Genomic DNA, 21,797 nt, shown 5'->3' on the forward strand with positions numbered 1-21,797 from the left:
AATAGCATATTTTCCATCTCTTTTTACTGATACACAGAGAGATGTTAAATGACTCGCCTACAGTGACATAACTAGAAAATGTTAGAGGGAAGATTTAAATCCAGGTCTGGAAGGCCTGAGTGCAGTCCTCTTTTCCTGTGGATCAAATCTCCTTCAGCACCCTCCTGGAAAAAGTTCTTGATTTGCTATCACTGTGGTATGGTGGTGCTTTTTAACCCCTTGGGAAGTGTGAGGAAGCCCAAAGACTTCTTCTCAGAATAATATTTTTAAATGCATAAAACAAAATATATAGCATTACAAATTGATATTGATACGAAAATATTTTTAAAAGACACAATGTCATGGACCCCAGGTGGAATGGGGTCTGACTAGAGTCAGACTGGGTGCAACCAGAGAAGACACCTAAAAGGGCTTTTAATTAGTCTGAGAAGAGGCCAGATATCCACGAGTAGCCATAGATGAAATCCGTAGCTGGGGAACTCCTCTGTCCTGCCTGAGAACTGGTTGAGATAAGTCATAGGAAATTAGGCCAGTGGGTTGTACACTGCATAGGGTGGCCACTGGGGTCCCTCATGGTCTAAGTGAGATCTTCTGTAATGAAGCCCTATCTCATAAAGGTATTGTCACCTTGTAACTCTCCTAGCCTGGGGGTGAGTTATAGGAGCTATGGGGTGAAACAGGAGATCCTCGGTTTTGGCTGGTGCTCACAGAGGGCAGCAGTGGCCTTGCTCCTGGCCTATGGAGAGGTGATTATTGATAGCTGCCATGCAAGGAAGACCAGAAAGGGAACAGGTTTTACATATAAAGGCCTTGTGCAACGAGGCCATGAAGCAACAATGCTTCAGGACATTCACAAGATTACATCACAGATGTTACCCATGAGACCTGGAGATTTCTTTGAGTCTTTAAAGCTGGGAAGAAGAGAGCAGAAAGCAACTGAGGGGCCAGAGCCAGCACAGGGTAATGTACAGGAGCAGTGGTTCTCAAACTTTTGGGTCTTAGGACTCCTTTTCACTCTTATAAATTATTTGTGTGACATTTAGTATATGAGGAATTGAAGCATCGTACTTTTATTATAGAAATAATTTTGACTTTGCAGACACTCTGAAATAGCCTAGGGGTCCCCCAACATCACTTTGAGAATTATTTTATAAGAGCAAGAAACAGTAAAAAAATCAGCAAATCTGAGACAAACTATAAAAGGTCAGTGATCTACGAAAGTGAGAACCTTTTGGTGGCTGGTACTAGACTATCTGACCCACATTCTTGGCTTCTCAAAAGCCAGATGATTTACCAACTCTAAGAGTTTAATGTGGTGCCACTGACAGAAACTGGGGGACCTTGATTAATGCAGGATGTTTTTCGTAGGAAAGATGCTAAGCTTCAGGGCATGCTGAATTTGAGACCTTCCATGAAAGGCTTTTTCCAGTGCTTTATGAGAGGACTCTGGGTTCTCTGGGCCTGGTAAGCTCTGTCATGCCCTACGCCAAGGGAAGAAGGCTAATGAGTATCTAGCAACAAAGTGGATCCAAGGACTAGCCTAATTCGAATCATCAAACTGTTATTAAGCATCTAATATGTAAAAAGCAACATGCTTAGAAAAGGCCATCAATAAGTAACTTAGGTCATGAGATAATAAAATATTCTGATCCTAGTATATATAAAAGAACATATACCTAAGGCACAGAAGAGACGAGATAACAAACAGCTAAATCAACAAAATTGCAGATCTTTTGAATTATGAAATTAGAGTCTAGGGTGATAGAAGAACATTCAATGGACCTGCTGGGTTGGACTTTGGATAAGAAACCAGAGCTTAAAGACTTATGTCTTTAATTTCAGAATAAATAATTGTTTTAAAAATGAGCTAGAGGCATTAACTTGAAGATGTAAATATGTCTCAGGGTATCACTGAAACCCAAAAGGATGCAATTCGTGACTCACACATGGCAAGGGATGGGTGCATCAAATTCAAAGGGACCATATGAGAGAGCAGAGGTGACAGGAGAGCATTATGCATGGAGAGGATATTCATCTGTTTGGAAAGTCACCCAGTCGAGGTAAGGGAGAGGGCATGTATGTTGAAGAACATTTGGATAAGCTTGAAAAGAATGAGAAACAAAGCCAATTATCACGATGGGCAAAAATGGAAAGAGGAATTGATGACAGTACGGTTAGGTAGACTAAGAATTGTACCATGACCACACCCAAAGAATGGTGATTGACAGTCTAGTACAGAACCTTCTCTGGTTTGGGTTCATTTTGCTTATCAATCACATATAAAGGTGGTGTGCTCGTACATACATACATGCGCCTATCTATATGGCTTACTTATCAAATCTGTGGGTGACACAAAGTGGTAAGTGCTGGGTACTACACTGTGTCACAAAATGAGATCATTGAAAATACTTACAAGACTTATGTAACAATGTGATAAAACTGGTAAGATGAAGTTAATAAAATTAAATGTAAAAAATCCTATCTCTGGGTCCAAAAAAGAACTGTACAAGCACAGAACTACATACATAGAACTACAGCTGGAAAGCAACAGTTGTGGGAAAAAAATGGAGATTTTAATGGTCCACAAACTCACTGAAATAATCAAAATGGCTAGAGTAAGCAAAGTGACCATACTTTTGTAGCATTCTGTCCAGTTCTTGGAACTACATCTTAGACAAGTCAGTGATGAGCATGTCAAGAGATTGATGGAATTGAAGCATCTAAGGGACCTCAGCAGCCATTTAACCCCCATCTGAACAAGAATTCCTTCTAAAACACCTTCACCCCCAAAATGGTCACTTAGGCCCTGATGGAAAACTTCAGAATTAGGAGAACTTACTATTTCCTGAGGCATCCCAGACCATTTTTGTATAGTTAGTACTGGAAGGAAGTTGTCCCTCACATCAAGTCTAAAATGTGTCGCTATGCAACTCCTACCCACCGCTTCTAGCCCTTCCTTCTGGGGACAGAGAAAATCAAATCCCTCTCTTCCATCAGACAGCCCTTTGTTAAATGACAACTAAGCCTTCTCTTCTCTATGCCCAGTTCCTTCAACCAATAATCTTTTGTCCCGTTGTCCAGCAATCTCCCCGTCTTGACCATCCTCTTTTGGAAGTGGTCCAGCTCGTCTGTATCTATCCTAAAATATGGTACCAAGAATTGGGCATGTGGCCCAACTGGGCAGAGTATAGAGAGCCTATGACCTCTTTCCTTCTGGACACTATACTTCTTAATGTAGCCTATGACAGCATTAGCTTTTTTGCTTCTGTGTCACACCAATGACTTATATTAAGCTCACGGTCCACTGAAACCCCCACACTTTTCACACAGAAACTGTTGTCTCTAGCCATGCCTCCCCCATCCAGTATATGTGAAGTTGATTTTTCCAATCCAAGTATAGGCAGGAGGGTAACCAGATGGTGAGGGGACTTGAAACCATGCCATGCCAAAAGAAGATTGGTCGAAGAAACTAAAGATATTTAGCCTGGAGAAGAAACAATTAAATGAGGGACATGATTGCTGTCTTCCACACTGGACGAGGATTTAGATTTGTTTTCATTTGACCTCAAAGGGAAAAACTAAGACGAAGAGGTGGAAGTTTTAGGGGGACAGATTTCAGCTCAATATAAGGAAAATCTTGCTCAGAGTTAAAGCTCTCAAAAAATGGCACGGGCAGCCTAGGGTTGCTAATGTGTTCCTCATGACTGGAGGTTTTTAAGTGGAAGCTTAAAAGACCATTCTCAGGTAATATCCTTGCTGTGGGGAGAGTCTGGACTAGAAACACATGGGTCACACACAGTCTACAACGCTTTCAAGCGTAGCCTGAGTGAGATTAAAATTTAGCTCCTGTCTGGTTTTAATGTGCTAATGTATTAATAAAAAAAGTGTAAATGTGTGATTTCCTTAGTCAATATGCAGCCCTCGAGGATCTTTATGTATAGTATGGTGGGCTCTATTTCTATTTCAGTTTGACATGATCTGACTAGATAACTTGAGATGTCACTTAGTAACTCTGCAATTTTATGATTCTATGGCTCCCAAATCCCAGTTTCTTGCTCTAATTGTTGGTTTGCCCTTCTCTAAGGGGCTGTTCACCAGGTGAGAATAACTCAGTTCTGAAGTTCATAATACAATGTAAAGAAAAACAAGACAAGTGATTATACTGTATTTAAGAATTTGGTTCTACTAGTCCACTCAAAGTTCAGAAACAAGGGTCACATAGAATTACAGGTCTGAACTTCAAACTATTAGGTACTTTTATCTAAAAGCACAGAGCATAGTAACGCTCAAGTTTGATGATTTAAGAACATTCTTTAAGGGTGCAAAATCACTCAGAGACCTTTTGTTCAAGGATTCACTGACATCATCACTTGATCGACATGTCCTCAGGCTTTCAGAATGGCACATTCAAATAAGGACTTTGATGTCTAATATATTCCCCTACCATAAAAGCAAATCTTGAGATCACAACTCTGAAGCTATGATGAGGCAAATTAAATTATGATCCTAACCCCATGTGCATTTCACAATATCTCCCTGTTTATTTCTGTTCACTTGCAATCAAGATTAAAAGAAAAAGCAAACCAATCTGTAATAAAGCTAGCCATGGCCAAATCTGTGGCCTTCCATCAAATGGAAATCCATCCAACCAAGAGGAAAGGTTTATTCCATCTGCCACAGTCATGTAATGAGCAAGACAGGATAGACAAGTGACAAGCTACATGGCCTGGGATTGGTTAACAATTCTACCCAAAAAGAGCCTTGCCAACAGAGTGGAGGAGCCAAATACCTCTGTTTCCATCTACTTTTTATCAGAAGGGCTTATGGTCATTTTGTTCTTAATGTATGTGTGATGCAACAGGTAACTGGAGAGGTTGAAAAGTCAAAAGACAATGTTAAGCAATGTCCTCCTATGATATCTTATCAGGAAAATGGATTCTTAAATGCCACAATAGTGAAGGACAAGATTTGACAAATATTCCATGCTAGAAAAACTATGCAAATGGGAGACTATATATTTCCAACATCTGAGGGCCAGCTAGGCATAAAATGGTTCATCACCAGGGGCCTGACCACCAGTTGATAGATTTTTAGTCACAATGATCCCAGAACATATCATAATGATTAACCTAAAAGACAGTAAGTCTTGGTACTGTGCCTCTATCTTCAGTACCTAGGAAAAATGCTTTCCTCACCTGGCATGCTGTTCTGCACATAGTAGGCACCTACAAAATGTTTGTTGTATTAAAATGAATTCTGCAGAGCTAGATGCTGCTGCTGGAGGCAAATATTCAAGTAAAACATTGCACTGCTACCCTCTTCACTGGAGCAGGTCCTAATTTTGCAAACTCCGATGCCCTACACCTTGATGTGCAACCAACCAGAATTCTATTGCTCCAGGATTTCTTCAAAGACTTTAAATAATGGCATGCAAGTCTTGCATATTCAACATTTCTGCTCAAGTGATGCATGTAGGTAAGAAGTATACTTTGGAAATTTACCCAAAAGCAACCTGTTTGAGCAATTGGAGGCCCCTGCTTCACAGATATCTCATCATCTCTGTTCCTACCCCCTATCGATCCATTTCCCCATTCCTGGCTTCCCTTTTACTCTCTCTCTCTCTCTGCCTTGGGCAATCTCTCCTTTCCTGCTGGTATGATTCAGTCCTAGAGAGAAAAGGTTATGAACCAAGAGGAATCTGGGAAATGGAAATACTTACGTATGAGGCAATGCATGTCTTGGGAATACCGTGAGTTATCAGGAATCGTGAAGTTTCCGTCGCAAATGGCTACCTGACTCTCCCCAAATGGTAATGTGAAGTAGCATAATTTATACAACAAACAACCAAGGGCCTAAAAGACAGAGGGAAAAAGGATTGTATTCACTCTGTAACTACTGAACATGCGCTTCTTTCTAGAACCTCCCTACAAACATTCTAAGAGGTTGGTTAGTGCTGTTGGAGCTGGATGGGACCCTAAAGATCACATAGTCTAAGCTCCCTGATTTTAGAGGTAAAAAAGTCGAGGTACACAGATAGGAAGTGATTTGCTCAGGTCTTGCATGCACTAAGTAGCAAAGACAGGACTAACTCAGATCCTCTGACTCCAAATCCAGGATGCATTCTGCTATGCCATATTACTCTCTGTTTGTGGATATACAGAGCCATAACCAGCAATTCTGGTATCCTCAGCTATTAAGGTGGGGTCAGGGCAAAGGGTGTGAAGGAGCTCAGCTGGGATGATGCTAAATCGGGAAGGAAGCATATCATGTAGTACCTTCCTGTTCTAACAATTTCTGCTGACTAGGTGTTTTTATAATTCAGTAGGAGGGCAAGTACCATCAGTGCTTCCTAAATTTCAGCACCATGGGGCAAAGCCCAGTCACTCTACCATAGTAACAGGTCTGCAGGTATACAAACTAAGACACTACAGCTACAGATTAGAAAAATAATACACAATTCTCTGGTACATTCGGGCTTCCAAAGCTCTTTCCCCCATCACCCCTCTGGGAGGTAAATGGTGCAAACTTTATCCCCATTTTACAGATAAGGAAAATAATGAGAAGTGAGCCTAGATCTAAATCCAGGTCTCTTGATTCCAAGGCCAAGTACCATGTTGCCCATCATGTCGGAGCTGCAAATTACTCAACACGTACCCAAATGTCGGCCTTTGTAGTGATAATTTTGCCACTATACAGATTGACCATTTCTGGAGCTCGGTAGGAAAGCGTCGTGTACCTAAAATCAGAAGAATTGTTTTATTAAAGATGTCCACCACACCCCCATCTCATTGGCTCGACAATCCTGTGATAACAAAAATATCTATATGTTTTAGAACATATAGACTGCAACAGTCCATATTTCAGACAGATATGAATACATACGCTGTGCAGAAGGGAGTAATGGTATAGAACTGCGACTGTTTTGTAGTTCAATCAGCTTGTCCACAGTGGGTTTAGGTAGAAAAAGCACTGGCTGAAATTGGAGTCGGGAGAAACTGGTATTTTTTTTTATGGAGGTGGGAAGGCAGGGCAATTGGAGTTAGTGACTTACCCAAGATCACACAGCTAGTATGTCAAGTGTCTGAGGCCGAATTTGAACTCAGGTCCTCCTGACTCCAGGGCCTATGCTCTACTTACTGAGCACCACCTAGCTGCCCTGAGAAACTGATATTTGAATCTTAACTCCGATACTTGCTAGTTATGTGACTCTGCGCAAATCATTTTACTTTCTCCAGGCGTTGGTTTTTCTATCTAATAAAACGAAGGTATAATAATATTTGTGCTGCCTACCACACAGGGGTATTATAAGGAAAGTGTTTTGTAAATCTTCAAATATTATGACAAGGTGAGCTATTACTATCATCATAATTGCTAAGCTGTGGGCTTTATGGGGCAATATGTAAACTGGGCCTTCCTTTTCAAACCAGCCTCCCCAGGTGGAGGAGGAACCAGAATGAATTCTGTTACTACAAGATCTGTCACCTTGCTCTTCTTTTCCACCAAGCCCTTCTATCCTGCAAGGCCCAAATCAAGGCTCGGCTCCTCCTTCAATTTTCTCTAACAATTCCAGCCCACACAGATACCTCTTCTCGAGGAGCTATTATACTCCTAGGACCTTACTGAACACTGAGCTCAGTTAAGATGGTCGTCATCTAATTAATAATAACAGCTCCTATTTCTATGGTGTTTTATAGTACATACAAAATGTTTCTTCATAAAATGCTATCCATATCCAGAGAAAGAACTATGGAGTCTGAATGCAGATCGAAGCATACTATTTTCTATTTTTGCTTGTCTTTTCTTTCTCATGGTTTTCCCCTTTTGTTCTGATTCTTTTTTCACAACATGACTAATGTGGAAATATGTTTAATAGGATTGTACATGTATAGGCCATAGCAGATTGCTTGCCATCTTGGGGAGGAGGGAGAAAAAAATTTGGAACTCAAAATCTTATAAAAGTGAATGAAAACTATCTTTACATGTAACTAGAAAAAAATAAAATACTATTAAGTGGAAACAATTTTTTTAATTTAATAAAAAAAATTAAATTAAAAAATTTTTTCTCACAATAAACCCTATGAGGCAGACAGTGCAAATATCATTATCCCCATTTCCCAGATGAGGAAAATTAAACCCAGAGAAATAAAGTGTTTTGCCTAAAGTCACATAGCACTAAAGCCAGGATTAAACCCAAGTTTCTCTGTTTCCAAATGTAGTGCTTTTCCTCCTATAACACAATATTTAGCTTTTTCTCTTATAGCACAATATTTAGCACACTGACACACCATGCTATCTAATGTATACATATATATGTAATATGTACATGTGTATATGTATTTGTTCATATATGATTTCTGAGGTGGTCAGGAAACTTTTTTTTGTATCGCCTGCAATATTTTATTGTAGAGCTAGGTACACAGTGGGCATTAAAAACAAAAATAAACAAACAAAACCATCTAAAATCTCTTTACTACTATGCCTTTATTATTATTTAATCCTTTATTATTATTTAATTTAAATACTCTGATAAGTGATTTTATTCTATTTATACCATTAGGCTTTACGCCAAAGACTGAGTATTTTTTAAAAATCTAAAAAAAAATAAAATAAAATTTATCAGTCTGGATTTCTCCACTAAACTAATGGGGAACTAACTGATAAACTAGACCACAAAATTCACAACTGGAAGGGACCTTAGCAATTATATAATCCAATTCCTAATTTTAAGACTAGGAAACTGAGAACTAGTGAAGAGAAATAATTTTCCTAAGCTCCATAGGTAATGGTGACACCAAGATTAGAATCTTAGTCCTCTGACTCCAAATAGAGCTGTTAATCTGACCCTAAAAAAAAAGTCAGTCTCCTCTGTATCTCCCTCTTTCCTCCAACAGGTCTACAAGCAAGGGCTTAGAATACCCATAATTCTTAAAAGTGCTTCTTCCAGTGAAATTGATCTGTTCCCCTTTGCTTTCTTCTCTCTGGATTGAAACCTAGATCTCCAACTTCACATCCAATGTCCTTTAGTACAACCTATTAATTCTTCAGAAAATGACTGCATTTTCAGGCAGGTAACCCTTTAAAAATCTCATAGTTACAGGATTTAAAGATTCAACCAATTCATATTACACACACACCCCCCAAACCATTCTCTTCCCAACCCGGTCCCCAACCTCCCTATGCTCAAAGAGAAGTCACAGATCTGAGAGTAGAGCCAAGCCCCAAGGAAGGAGGAGGCTTACTTCTTAATCTCGTCCTCTACCGCATTGACTCCCTCAGCTTGTGGGTTCTGGAATCTGTTGGTGGCACTTCCAAAGTCACACAGGACATAATGACCTCGGTCATGCAGCAGGATATTTTCCACCTGAAAAACATTCCCCCCAACACCCAGTCACAACAGGTCATTTACATGAGGAAAATAAATTTGGTTCCAAAGCAACATCAATGAGAGCATTTCTTCCTGATACTCCTGTACTTGGTGTGCATAAAGGGAAGGTCTATCCCCCACTGAGTCTCTTATCAGGGACCTCAAAAGATGAACTGGGGAGACTGACAAAATAAACTTAAAATAAAAGTGAGGGAAATGCACAATGACACTTTCATATAGAAGATCATTTTAAAGATAGTCCTATTCCTAAAAGCCATATTTCCAAGACTTCCTGTTTCCAAGCTGCCTCCCATGTCTGGAATGTATTCCATTCTCACCACTGATTCTTAGACAGATTATATATTCTATATTCTTCTTTCAAAATACGGCTTGAGAGCCTCTTGTGATCTCACCCCATTTCACCCCACCCCCAGTTATTACAGATTTCTTCCTTATTGGGGAATCAGTGAACACAAACTCATGAAGCCCACCACAGGGATAGACCCAGGACCACCAGAACATGCTTCCAGGTGTTTATCTCAACCATCTTTCTGGTTACTACACCCTCCAGACCTCCAGGCCATGCCCTGGGAGACCCAATCTACTCAACTTTAGAACACCAGACCTAGGGGCAAACTGTTCTGACTTTCCAATCAGTGGTTAAAACTCACATACTCCATTATTACTTAGCCTATTTCAGACTATGCTTTAGGTTATGCAGTTTTCTACCCCCACCCCACTTCCTCCCAACCTTGCTATGAGAAGTGTAACCAAATCAATACCACCGCATGATGTCATTGGTCCTCTTCAAGAATGACAACTCTCTTTGCCTCTGGAAAAGGCATGCACGTCAAAGGACTGCCTGAACGCTCCACTCACCATTCCTGTGACTTCACCCACCCCTGGCTGCCATTCTCCTACATTTGCCATCTTTCCCATTAGAATGTAAGTTTCCTGAGAGTAGGGACTGCCTAGCTTTTGTACTGGTATCCCCAGTACTTCAGCCCAGTGCCTGGCACATAGTAAGAGCTAAATTAATATTTTCATTTATCTCTCTTGAAATTATTCTGTGTATACTCTTTTATTTCTTTATCCATGTACACAGCATATCACTCCAGTGTCAAGTAAGCTCCTGAGGGCAAGGACAAGTGGACTTTTGTCCTAGTATAGAACCCTGAGCAAAGAAAGTGGTTAATATATGTTTGTTGAAGTGAAGCCATTTTATAGATTTTATAGCTTTTTGGCAAATCCATTTCTTTACCTTGGCTTTTAAATGCTTCCTACTTTGTTTCAGAAAACAAACACAGAAGCAGCACAGTCTAAACTGGAAGAATGCCGTGTTTGGAGGCAGAATTCAAAAGTCCTGACTGTTTTTTTACTATCTGTGTGACCCTAGGAAAGTTCTTTCCCCAGTCTGGAACAGGATTTCCTTAGAGGGTCTCGGACATTCTCTCCTAGTCCTAAACCCTGTGACAGTGCATCAGTAATGTACCAAAATGGTCTATTTGGGGGCAACTAGGTGGCCCGGTGGGTAAAGCACTAGCCCTGGAGTCAGGAGGACCTGAGTTCAAATCCAGCCTCAGACATTTACTAGCTGTGTGACCCTGGACAAGTCACTTAACCCTGACTACCTCCAAAAACAAAAATGGCCTGTGTGGTGATCTGTTTGTAAAAGGCTCCTGATTTTAAAAAAGCATTCATTCTCCTTCTTCCTGTTATTTTATTAGATAAAGATAATGAAAATAAAAGGTTTGGTGGAGCCACAGAGAGAATATAGCAAGTTCAGGTCACAATTTCTTGAGCAGGATCCTTCATCTTGTGGGTCTGTGGAGATGGAGGTAGGATAGGGTTGATTTTCATTTCCTCAGAGTATAGAAATTACTGGTGATGGGTTAGGAGGTACAGATAATGAAAGTCCCAAAGCAAGTGGAGGGAAAAGGCCCAATACTATTGCCTGCACTCAACTTTCCAAATAGACAAAGAGGCACAGTATAGATCCATGTACTAATACTGTGTTAGAACTATAAGGGACCATAAAGACCAACTATAAAAGGGAAAGTAATGTCTTTATAAAGTCTGATAGGAAAGCAAGCTGTTACTATGTTTCTTCTGAGAGAAAGCCACCTGTTCAAGATGATAAAGACAGTGGGATTCACAACTTCAACTCCAATCTAGGCTTTCCTAGTTTCTCTTCCTCTGGCTACTCCTTAAGGGCCATCAGCTTAGGGATCTACTCAAGGGCCAGCTGGAAGGAGTCTTAGGCCTCCTCCTCTAGGCCAACTCTTTCATTTTACAGATGAGGAAAACTAGGCCAGAAGTCAAGAAGACCATTTCCCAGTAGGAAAAGCCTTGGACTTGGAGCCAGTAGACTTGGGCTCTAAGGCTAGTTTTGCCGCTTCTCCTTGAATAAGGCAAAGGTCCTTTTTGGTCCCAACATTTTGTGATCCTATGTCCCCAAATTCAGGGTCCTTTCCATCACAGCATGCTGCCTCACTTGCAGTCTGTTGGTATATCCTGATATGTTGGTTGGGGAACGTGACCTTGGAAGTTTGCATAACAACATTTACTCCTGAGTCACTGGAAGCCATCAGTTAAGCAAACCAATAAATGGAAAGATCTTTAACTGCTTTCCCAAGAGAAGCACTTTTCCTAGCCTTGGCAGTCCAATCAAACTGCTGCAGGCTGGGACTTTTGTGGTGCCTTTGCTTGGCTCAGGTCTTTTATTAGGGAGCAGGAGTTTTTGCTGACTGTGGCCTCTGAGGCAGATGCAGAAGCAATCACCATAACGAAGGTCAACTCAGGATCAGAGAGCTGAAAACAAATGAAATTCTGGCAACGTTTTGCCATTGTAAGGAACTACTGGTGTTGGACCCTTTAAGAAGACAGATCCTTTTGGTGCCCATCCAGGCACGTAGGCAGCAAGGTAATACTGTGACCTGGCAGCTGGAAAGCACCTCCTACTTTTCCCCAAAATGCTTTCATATCCATCCTCTCACCTAATCATCAAAAACTGTGAGGTCGATTGGGGAGCAATGTTTATTCTCACTTTATAGGCACAGAGAAATCAAGGGATTTACTAAAGGGCATCCAGCTAGTTTACAGCAGAGATATAACGAGCTCCCAGGTTTCCTGAATTTCAGCTCAATGCTCCTTCCACCATTCTTCTATACCTCCTAAAGACCCCAATAGCTCATGAGAGGGAATATATCTTTCCTGAAGAAAGCAAGAGCAGAGCACAGGGATGACCCTGGGTTCTCCAAGACTTGGTAGCAGAGGCAAAGGTCTTAGCAGGTCCTCCCAGGTAGGTCAGACATGGCTCTCAAGTCTACACGAGGATCAGTCTAAGTGCATGGAAGCTCAGTGCACGTTGGCCTCCAGTTGATGAATTTTTCAGTTACAGGAACTGACAAAAGTCACATATACTAAGGCAAAGAGGTTGCATTCTGTGTCTGTGGGGAAAATTCCTACCTCAGTGAAACCAAGGGTCTTTGAACTACCAAAAAGAAAATAATAAAGTACTCAGAACATTTTGTTCTTCTCACCACCAGCTGCAACTGAATGGATGGCTCTTTCCTTAAGTAATGTCTGGTTAACACCTCATGTAGCCCAGGGGTCACCTGTGAGGCAAATTTGGCCCTCCACCAACTGGTTTGTTTTTTTTTGTATGGCCTACTTTTACTTTAAAATTTATTTTAAAATATAAAAACTATTCTTAGGTCAGGCCCAAACAAAAACAGGTGGTTGGCTAGATTTGGCCTATAAGCTATAGTTTGCTGTCCCCTGATGTAGCCCATCCAGAGGAGTTAATACTTATCTCCTGCTTCAATTTTCCTTATATTTATTTGTGTACAAGTTGTAGTCTTCCAGTAGAATATAAGCTGCTTTTGTTTCTGTCATCATATGCATAGTATCTTACATAGAGTAGATGCTTCATAATTGCATACTGAGTTGTATCAGGCCAGTTACTATTAGGGTAGTTCCTTATATTAAGCCAAACTATACAGCTAGGTGGCACAGAGAATAGAGTGCCAGGCCTAAAGTCAGGAAGACTCATCTCCATGAGTTCAAATCTGGCCTCAGACAATTATTAGCTGTGTGACCCTGGGCAAGTCACTTAACCCTATTTGCCACAGTTTCCTCATCTGTAAAATGGAGAAGGAAAAAACAAACCACTCCAGTATCTTTGCTAAGAAAATTCCAAAAGGAGTCACAAAGAATCAGACACTGCTGAAACAGTTGCATAAACATTCTTTCCTATTGTTTTTTTACCTGCTGGAAGATTTCTACCCTCCTGGATGAAATAGAACAAATCTAATTCCCATACCTCATGACAGTGTTTCAAATACTCTAGAACAAAAGTGTCAAATGCAAATAGAAACCAGACCACAGATTGACTTAGAAAACCACAAATTAACATTATCTATACTGTACCGTATTTTTATTTATTTTTGTTAAAAATTTCCCCAATTTCGTTTTAATCACTGGGCCCAGTGGGCAGTTTTGCCAGCCGTATGCTGGCTATGAGTTTAACACCTCTCCTCTAAACTGCTATTATATCCCTCCAGATATCCCCATTCCCTGGTTAAATATCCCCCTTTCTTTCAACTATTTTCTTATAGGATGTGATTTTAAGATCCCTCTCCAGACTGGGGATTCTGCTGTGGACATACTCACTAATGTGCCAATGTTCCTCCTTAAAACATGACCGTTGGAAATAGAACACAACCTACCTGGTGGGGTGAAATAAAAGGGTTACTACCTCTCCCTTGTTCTGGACACTATCCCTCTAATTAATGCTGCCTAAGATCACATGAGCTTTTTGGGTTGCTATACCCCAGTGCTGTGCTTGTGGCCCACTGAACTCTGAGGTCTGGCTTAGTTTTAAATGATAACATCCACCTTTCCATTCTGAATTTGTTTAATAACTTTTTTGGAACTAAAAGGTATGATTTTTATTCTGCCCATGATTCTATAAACCTGCTGAGAACTTTTTGGATCCTGAGTCTCTAACCTATTAGGTTGGCTATCCATCCCTCCCAGCTTCACAAAGAAGCAATGACAGAAGCCCAGCATTGGAAGGGACCTCAGAGCCCACCTCATCTAACCCATGCCCAGAAAGAGGAATTCCCTCTTTGACCTACTCAACCCGTGATCCTTTGGCCTCTGCTTGAGGACCTCCAGGGAGAGAGAACACATTATCTAGGTCATTTAGTCTGCTTTTAGATAGTACATAAAGCCTAAATTTGTGTCTCTCTCAAACTCTTACCCATTGCTCCTAGCTTTTTCTTTTGGGGACAAACAGAAAAAGTCTAATCCCTTTTCCATGTAGCCACCCTTGACTTGAAGATAGTAATGATGATTCTTTTAAGTCTCTCATTCCTTTCAACCAATGTTCATATGGCATCTTCTCAAAGCCCTGTAACATTCTGTTTGCCTTCCCTGAATTACCAATATCCTTCCTAAAATGTGGTGTCCGGACAAATATGATACTCTACATGTAGTAAAAGCAGAACCCACACCACCCTAGTCCTGGACTCTCTGTCTTTCTTCCTGAAGCCCAAGATCCCATTAGTTTTCCTACTTGCCATATCACACGACTGACTCATAATAAGCTCACAGCCCACTAAAACCCTCCTATCTTTTTCATGTAATCCTCAAATGTAATACAGCTGCCATCTACATTTCCATCCAAGTCAGTGAGAACAATGTGAAACAGGACACGGCCAAAGGCAGGGTCCCTTCCATAGCAAGCCATCCACCCAATCAAGTGAGACAACCTGAAGTAGCCTAAATTATTTGGGGCTGGTCCACCTCTTGGATCCAAAGAAGTTACAACATGGTTACATCAATACTTTGATATGTTTTAGATGTTGATGAAAACAGAGTAGGCAACCATCTTTAGGGCAACAGAGTTGAGAAGTAGAACAGAATGACTTCTTTCAGTCTTGAGAGTCCAGAATCTTTATGCTTGCCAGGGGTTCAATAAAAATAATTGGCAGCAATAAATGACTGGCAATATTTCAGGCCTTCTGTCCCAAAAAGGGCCTGGAAATATTAATTTAGTCACTGGAAAACTAAAGAGCCAGCTTATTTCCTCAAGGTTCCTCCTTCAGTACTTCTTAACTTATCCTATCTGAAGCTTGTTCTTGGCACAAGTGCCTGGCACACAGTTAGTGCTTAATAAATGCTTGATTGATTGTTTCTTCCCTTGCCTCCCCATCCTCTTGTGTCTGTCGAAATCCCAAACATTCTAAGACTCATCTGCTCTGTGAAAGCCTCCCTGGTAATGATTTTTCCCCTCCTCCTATGAACTCCTATGGAATTCATTTGGTAATTAATCACATACTGCCTTGAATACAGTGCTGAACACATAACAGCTGCTTAAATAAATATTTGCTGCTGAAAGTATTTGTCCAAGGTAATTCCAGGATAAAGTGTATCCCAATTCCATCCTTATTACCTTTGTTTCATGGATCTCAGAGATCCAGCTCTGCGGCTTTCAGGTATGGTCTTGCCAAGCATGTACTCTATTTCCAGAGATCATTTGCACATTTTCAGGACACTAATGAGCACCTGCCTTCATTAATGTCCTCCACCAAAGCCTCATTATGGCACTGAAGTGACACTGGGGCTTAGGTGTTGCCAGTGGGGTGCCAAGCTTTGGCAGGTCCTACCAAACTGGAGAAATTTCCAGTGTGGGTCTGCTGCTGGACTCTGTGCCTGCTACAGGAGGTTCAGCCTAGCTAATTTGGAAGTGGTGAAGAGAATAAATGTTCTAAGTACGTTATTATTTTCTTTTTGATAGTTCAAAGACCCTTGGCTTCACTGAGGTAGGAATTTTTCCCATGGACACAGAATGCAACCTCTTTGCCTTGGTACGTGTGACCTTTGTCAGTTCCTATAACTGAAAGATTCATTAACTTGAGGCCAATCTGCACTGAGCCTCCATGCACTTAGACTGATCCTCATATAGACTTGAGAGCCATGACTGACCCTGTATTCAGAGTCTGGGTGGGAGGGTGGCAGGGTGAGGGGTTGGTTATCAGGTGATGAGTTCAAAGGCTGTAGCAACTCATAACAACTCATTGACAAAGGTAAAGCAGGGCAGGGATCTGGCTACTCATAATGGTTATTACGTTTTCTAATGAGTAAGGGATTGAATTAGTCCATCACTGCTTATATCTACAACTAGAACAGCTCATGGACAATGAAATGGGCTCAGAACTAAATGAAAGGAAAAGAGAGGACTACGCTGCATTTTGAAAATTATACAGAACTCAAAATTATGTAACAAACTCAAGCTGTACCTTCAAACAAAAACCCATCTTTTTGATATCAATATTCTTCCAGCAAACCTCCATGGCTATGACTCATGCACTGAATGCTGTCTCCGAAAAAAAAAATCAAAATCATGGATGATTCAAAGGGCAACACAGAGATGCATGACGGGCATAAACAGGCTGAAGCATATTGCCAACGATAACTTGCCGAAAAAAAGTGGAATAAAAAAAATCAATCAGAAAATGTATGATTGGAAAAGATGTGGGCTTGTGAAATAACAGGGCCAGGAGATAATAGATGGATAGTTCCTGGTGCTGTTCTGGTACCCCAGTGTTAAAGGCCAAAAGGAAGGCCCCTATTGTTTTGGACAGATTAGTTACGGTGGCTTTATGGAAGATGTGGATGAGTCACGCAGGACTAGAAGGTGAAGACAGGTCACAATACGTGTCAGTAGATGGAGTTCTCACATCAAAAAGATCCTAGATGCAATAAAGTATCAAAATATATTGACTACAGGGGACAATATGAAGGAGGAGTTGATAGAACTTGGTGACTGATTAGATGTGGGGAGTGAGGAGTCTCCCTTGATTCAAGAAGAACTCAGAGTAAGTTTTAGACTTGAGTGACTAGGATCTATCTGACTGGAGAAAAATTGGATGTATGGCGACTTTGGCTAAGTGGTTATTACTGCTTAAAACCCTCAGCCGGTTGAGATTTCGTGGTGGCTAACCTTATCACTTTCCCAATCCAGTAGCTCTGGAAGGTGACCATGGTTATCCCCCCAGAACTGCTTGTGGTTTTTGCTAAAAGTTATATAAGCCTTACCTCACTGACCTTCCCCTGTACGTTGAACTAAGAGAATTTAGGCAGTTCAGGTACTAAAAAGTGGTTACTACTGGATAGGTCAGGTAAAATACATGTTTTAAAGTCCCTCTCTTCCTCCCTTATTTTTTTTTAAGTAGATAGAATGGGCTTCCTTACTCTACTGCAACACACAAAATCAATTTCTCTTCTTTAGGGAAAGGCCTTTTCAGATTGATGGGACCTACCAGAGCTAGTCCTCAGCTGAAATTACCTTCAAGAACCCAAGAACTCCCACAACAGGAATATCCAAGACGAATTATATTCTGAGGTGGAAGATACAACAAATAATCATGCCAGTCAAAGAATAATCTTCTCTCATCTGAGGGTAGCGAACCCTCATAAAACAGTAACAATTAAAACTAAATAACAGTAGTAGTTTGTATTTATTTAATGTTTTAAAGTACACAAAGCACTTTACAAATATCTCATTTTATCCTCTCAACAATCCCTGGAGGTAAGTACTATTATATATCTCCATTTTACAAATGAGGAAACACTGAGGTAGACAGAGGTTAAGTGACTTGCTCAGGGTCACATAGTCTGGTAAGTGTCTGAGGCTACATTTGAACTCAGGTCTTTCTGACTCCAGGTCCAAAGGATCTATCCACTGTGCCATCTAGCTGCCAAGAGTCATATTCTTTCTCTCTCCCTTCTGACCCACCGTGGAAAAAGCCCTGGGCTGGGAATCAGGAGAAATGAGTCAGCTCTGCCATTGGTGTGCGCAGCCTGTGGGACCCGGGCAAGTCTCTGGATCCCAGCTTCCTTACCTGTAAACAAGTGAAACTAAAGCATCTTTTCGAACTCTAACATTGTCTGAGTGTGGCCACTTTCTATATATTTCCTTACGGAAAAGAAAAAAGTCCTTGGGAAAATATCCTCATGATAGTTTCTATAATTCTGTGGTTAGCATCTCACCTGTTCATGCTCCTAGAGGACTCGACCTGGTCCTGCTTCTCATATCCTGCACCTCAAAATATAATCCTTCATGGAGATTTCATGATGGAAAGGAGCTTTTGGGTTATCAAAGGCAGCGTCAGCTTAGCACAAGCTCTAGCAGACCTTGCCAAGCTGGAAAGGCCACGTAATAGCACGTGGATGGACTGTGTGTGTATCCTACAAAGACCAACATAATGGAGTGTAGAAAGGCTTATGACAGGCAAACTCACTGTCGTGGATTGATTTTAGCCACAGCAACTCCTGAGAAGCTGAAAGCATACCCATGTAATTCCAGATCCCTGTAACACTGGGTAGTTGTACCCTAAGATTTCTTGTATTTGCAGAATTCTTTTGGCTTCTCAAAGTACTTTCACACGACTGTTCCTCCTACATGGTACTCACAACAACTCTGGATACTGAGAACAGAAGAAGACAGTATCACCTTCCCTCTCTCCATCACATCTGGGACTTTATCAGGTGTGGAAACTCCCTCCGCTCATGCAGACTGGCAACTATATGTTACAGTCTTAGAGCCTGGGGTCTTGGGAACATAAGTAACTTTTCTAAGGTCCCAGGCAGTATGTATCAAAAGCACAACTCAGAAAGAGATCTTTCCAACTCCAAGGATTAACTAATACCCACTCTAATACACAGCTTTTTACAACCTTTTCACAGGTAAAGCACCTGAGGCACAGAGATGACACAGAAATTAATGACATGAAGATAATAATTAATGATAACAGGAAGTTAATGACAGAGGCAGTCTTTTCCCAGATCCGCTCACTGCTGGGGTCAAGAGCTCCATCCCTCCTCCATGGTGGTGACTTGCCAAGGTGAAATGAGAGAAATCATTTGAATAGCACTGTCCAATATTCTTTGAGAAGACAGCCATTGGGTGGAAGCACACAGATAAACAAATGTTTTCTTTAGCTGACAAGATATTAACAATGAGAAGGCAGCATCCTATTTTTCTCCAAAATGCCACTCTCTGCCTTATCGCCTAAGAAAAGCCAATTCACATGTCTCAGCACGTTAAGGTATGTAAGGGGCTTTCTTCAAACCAGCCCTGACAAGGAGTATAAGTATTATCCTTATTTTACAGAAGAAGACTGAGGCACAGAGAAGTGATATCACTTCAACCCAGAAGGAACTGTATAGGCTCAGAGATGCTAAGCAATTTGCCCCAAGCCACACAGGTCACATAGCAGCAAAGATGAGATTCAAACCAAGGTCTACTGACTCCAAGTCCAGGACTCTTTCCTCTATACTCTGTTACCTAGTCACACAAGCTGTGAATGCCCAGGCAAAATCATGAATAATACCATAAGAATGACAACAGGCCAAAGGCAGGAATCCATACTAGAAGGACCTCAAACTGAGTCTTCCTACCCTAGTGGACTCAGAAAGGTAACTACCCTCTGATGATTTCCTCACTGACTCAGACTATACCTTCCACCCCCAAGATACTGCCCATCTCAGCATCACTAGAGACAAGTTCCTCCCTACAATCACATGGCCTGAAGGAAACCTTTACTTCTCCTGTGGAAAAGGAAACCTTTACTTCCACTGTGGAAAAATAACTTGTGTTGCCTAACATGCTAAAGACAGAATGAGACAGAGATGAGGGAATGGGGTTGGCAGTTTAGGTCAGTTATAACACAGACAGTGGAAAAATGGAAACTCTGAGCTCCAGACCACTTACAAAGAGCTAATAATTCCATCTTCCTCACAGAGTCACATTTGGGGCTTCTTATAGGAGACTCATATCTCCATGTTTCTGAAGTGGATGAATCAGGAGATCTTCTGTTCCTTTGCCTTGTGTCAAATCTATACAGAACCTGCTCATGTCGTTCCCCACATTAAGCTCTAAGTTCACTGAGAGCAGAGTCTTTGCTTGGGCTGTATCTCTCTTTATATCCCTCTTCATATGTGGACCTTAGTCCAGATTCTTGCATTTGGTACAAGCTTAATAAATGTTTAATGATTTGAATCATCAAAATAGTGGTGTATTAGGAATGACAGTGAAAGGAGGAAGGGCCACAGCAACGGAAACAGGCAAACATCATCTTAATTTTCATAAAAGGGAGGATCATTCAAGCTATAGGCCAGTGAATTTGGCATCTATTTCATTAAAAAATTCTAGAATGGATTAGGAAAGAGATGATTTTTAAGCAGATAGAAAGAGGTGTGATCTCCAAAAGGAAGCATGGATTTAGGAATAAAAAATCTTGCCAACACCCTAGTTCAGGCCTTTATCACTTGCCTGGACGACTCCAATGGCCTTCTAATTGATCACTCTCCTTCAGGTCTCCATCTATTAGAATCTGTCAACTATAGTTGGCCAACAAACGGTTGCTCTTCAATAAGCAGGTCTGACCATGTCACTCCTCCACTCAAACTACTTGGTCCCCCTTAACATCTGCAGGATCAAATACTAAGTCCTTTGTTTGGCATTTCAAGCTTTTCATGATATAGTCCCTTCCCTCATATGTGTCCCTTCCATGTATTCCACATCCAGCCACATGGGTCTACTCATTATTCATCATGAATGACCCTCCATCTTGATCCATTTCTCCACTCCTTGACTTTGAACCGGTTGTCTCTCATGCCTGGAATGTTCTTCTTCTTCACCTCTACTTCTTAGAATCTTGGCATCCTCCAAGATTAAGCTCAAATGCCACATTCAGCAGGTGTTTCTGGGTTCTTCCAGCTGTCAAAGCCTTCCCCTCTCACAGTAACTTCACTCCACTCTACAGACCTTATATGTACATATTTATATACATGCTACCTCACCCACCACAGCGTCAGCTCCTAGAGGGCAAGAACTGCTTTTGTCTTTCTTCGTATCCTCAGAGATTAGCACAATGCCTAGAACACTGTAGGTGCTTTCAGTTTGTTCTGTCATTTTTCACAACTCTTTATGACCCCATTTGAGGTTTTCTTGGCAAAGATACTGGAGTGCTTTGCCATTTCCTTCTCCAGCTCATTTTACAGATGAGGAAACTGAGGCAAATAGGGTAAAATGATTTGCCCAGGATCTTACAGCTAGTACATGTCTGAAGCCAAATTTTAACTCATGAGTCTTCTGACTTCAGGACTAGCGCTCTATCTACTGCACCACTGCCCTGTAGTTGCTTATGAAATGTTTATTGATTCTCTAATTGAAGCCAAACTAACTTCATTTTCTTAATCAACAGGGTTATTAGATTAGTAGATCAGGAATCATCATGATTCTCAAAATGCTACAGATAGCACAGAACTGGACTTCAGGATGGCGTCTGACAACATCTCTCACAGTGTTTATTCTTGTGGATAAGAAGAAGAGCTGTGGTCCTAATGAGAGTGCAGTTAA

The 21,797-nt window shown here is 41.1% G+C and overlaps 1 protein-coding gene across 6 annotated transcripts in view; it reads right to left on the reverse strand.

Moving 5' to 3' along the window:
• Nucleotides 1–21,797, reverse strand: part of AAK1 (AP2 associated kinase 1) — a 246,166-nt gene that overhangs the window by 104,608 nt on the left and 119,761 nt on the right. For all 6 annotated transcript variants that reach the window (XM_036752566.1, XM_036752567.1, XM_036752565.1 and 3 more), the window contains exons 5-7: nucleotides 9,240–9,361; nucleotides 6,655–6,736; nucleotides 5,720–5,852 (exon numbers count right to left, since the gene is read on the reverse strand). In XM_036752566.1, the coding sequence (XP_036608461.1) occupies nucleotides 5,720–5,852; nucleotides 6,655–6,736; nucleotides 9,240–9,361 (337 nt within the window). The remainder of the gene's footprint in view (nucleotides 1–5,719; nucleotides 5,853–6,654; nucleotides 6,737–9,239; nucleotides 9,362–21,797) is intronic.

This window comes from Trichosurus vulpecula, chromosome 3 (assembly GCF_011100635.1).
Source record: "Trichosurus vulpecula isolate mTriVul1 chromosome 3, mTriVul1.pri, whole genome shotgun sequence".
Taxonomy (NCBI): Eukaryota; Metazoa; Chordata; class Mammalia; order Diprotodontia; family Phalangeridae; genus Trichosurus; species Trichosurus vulpecula.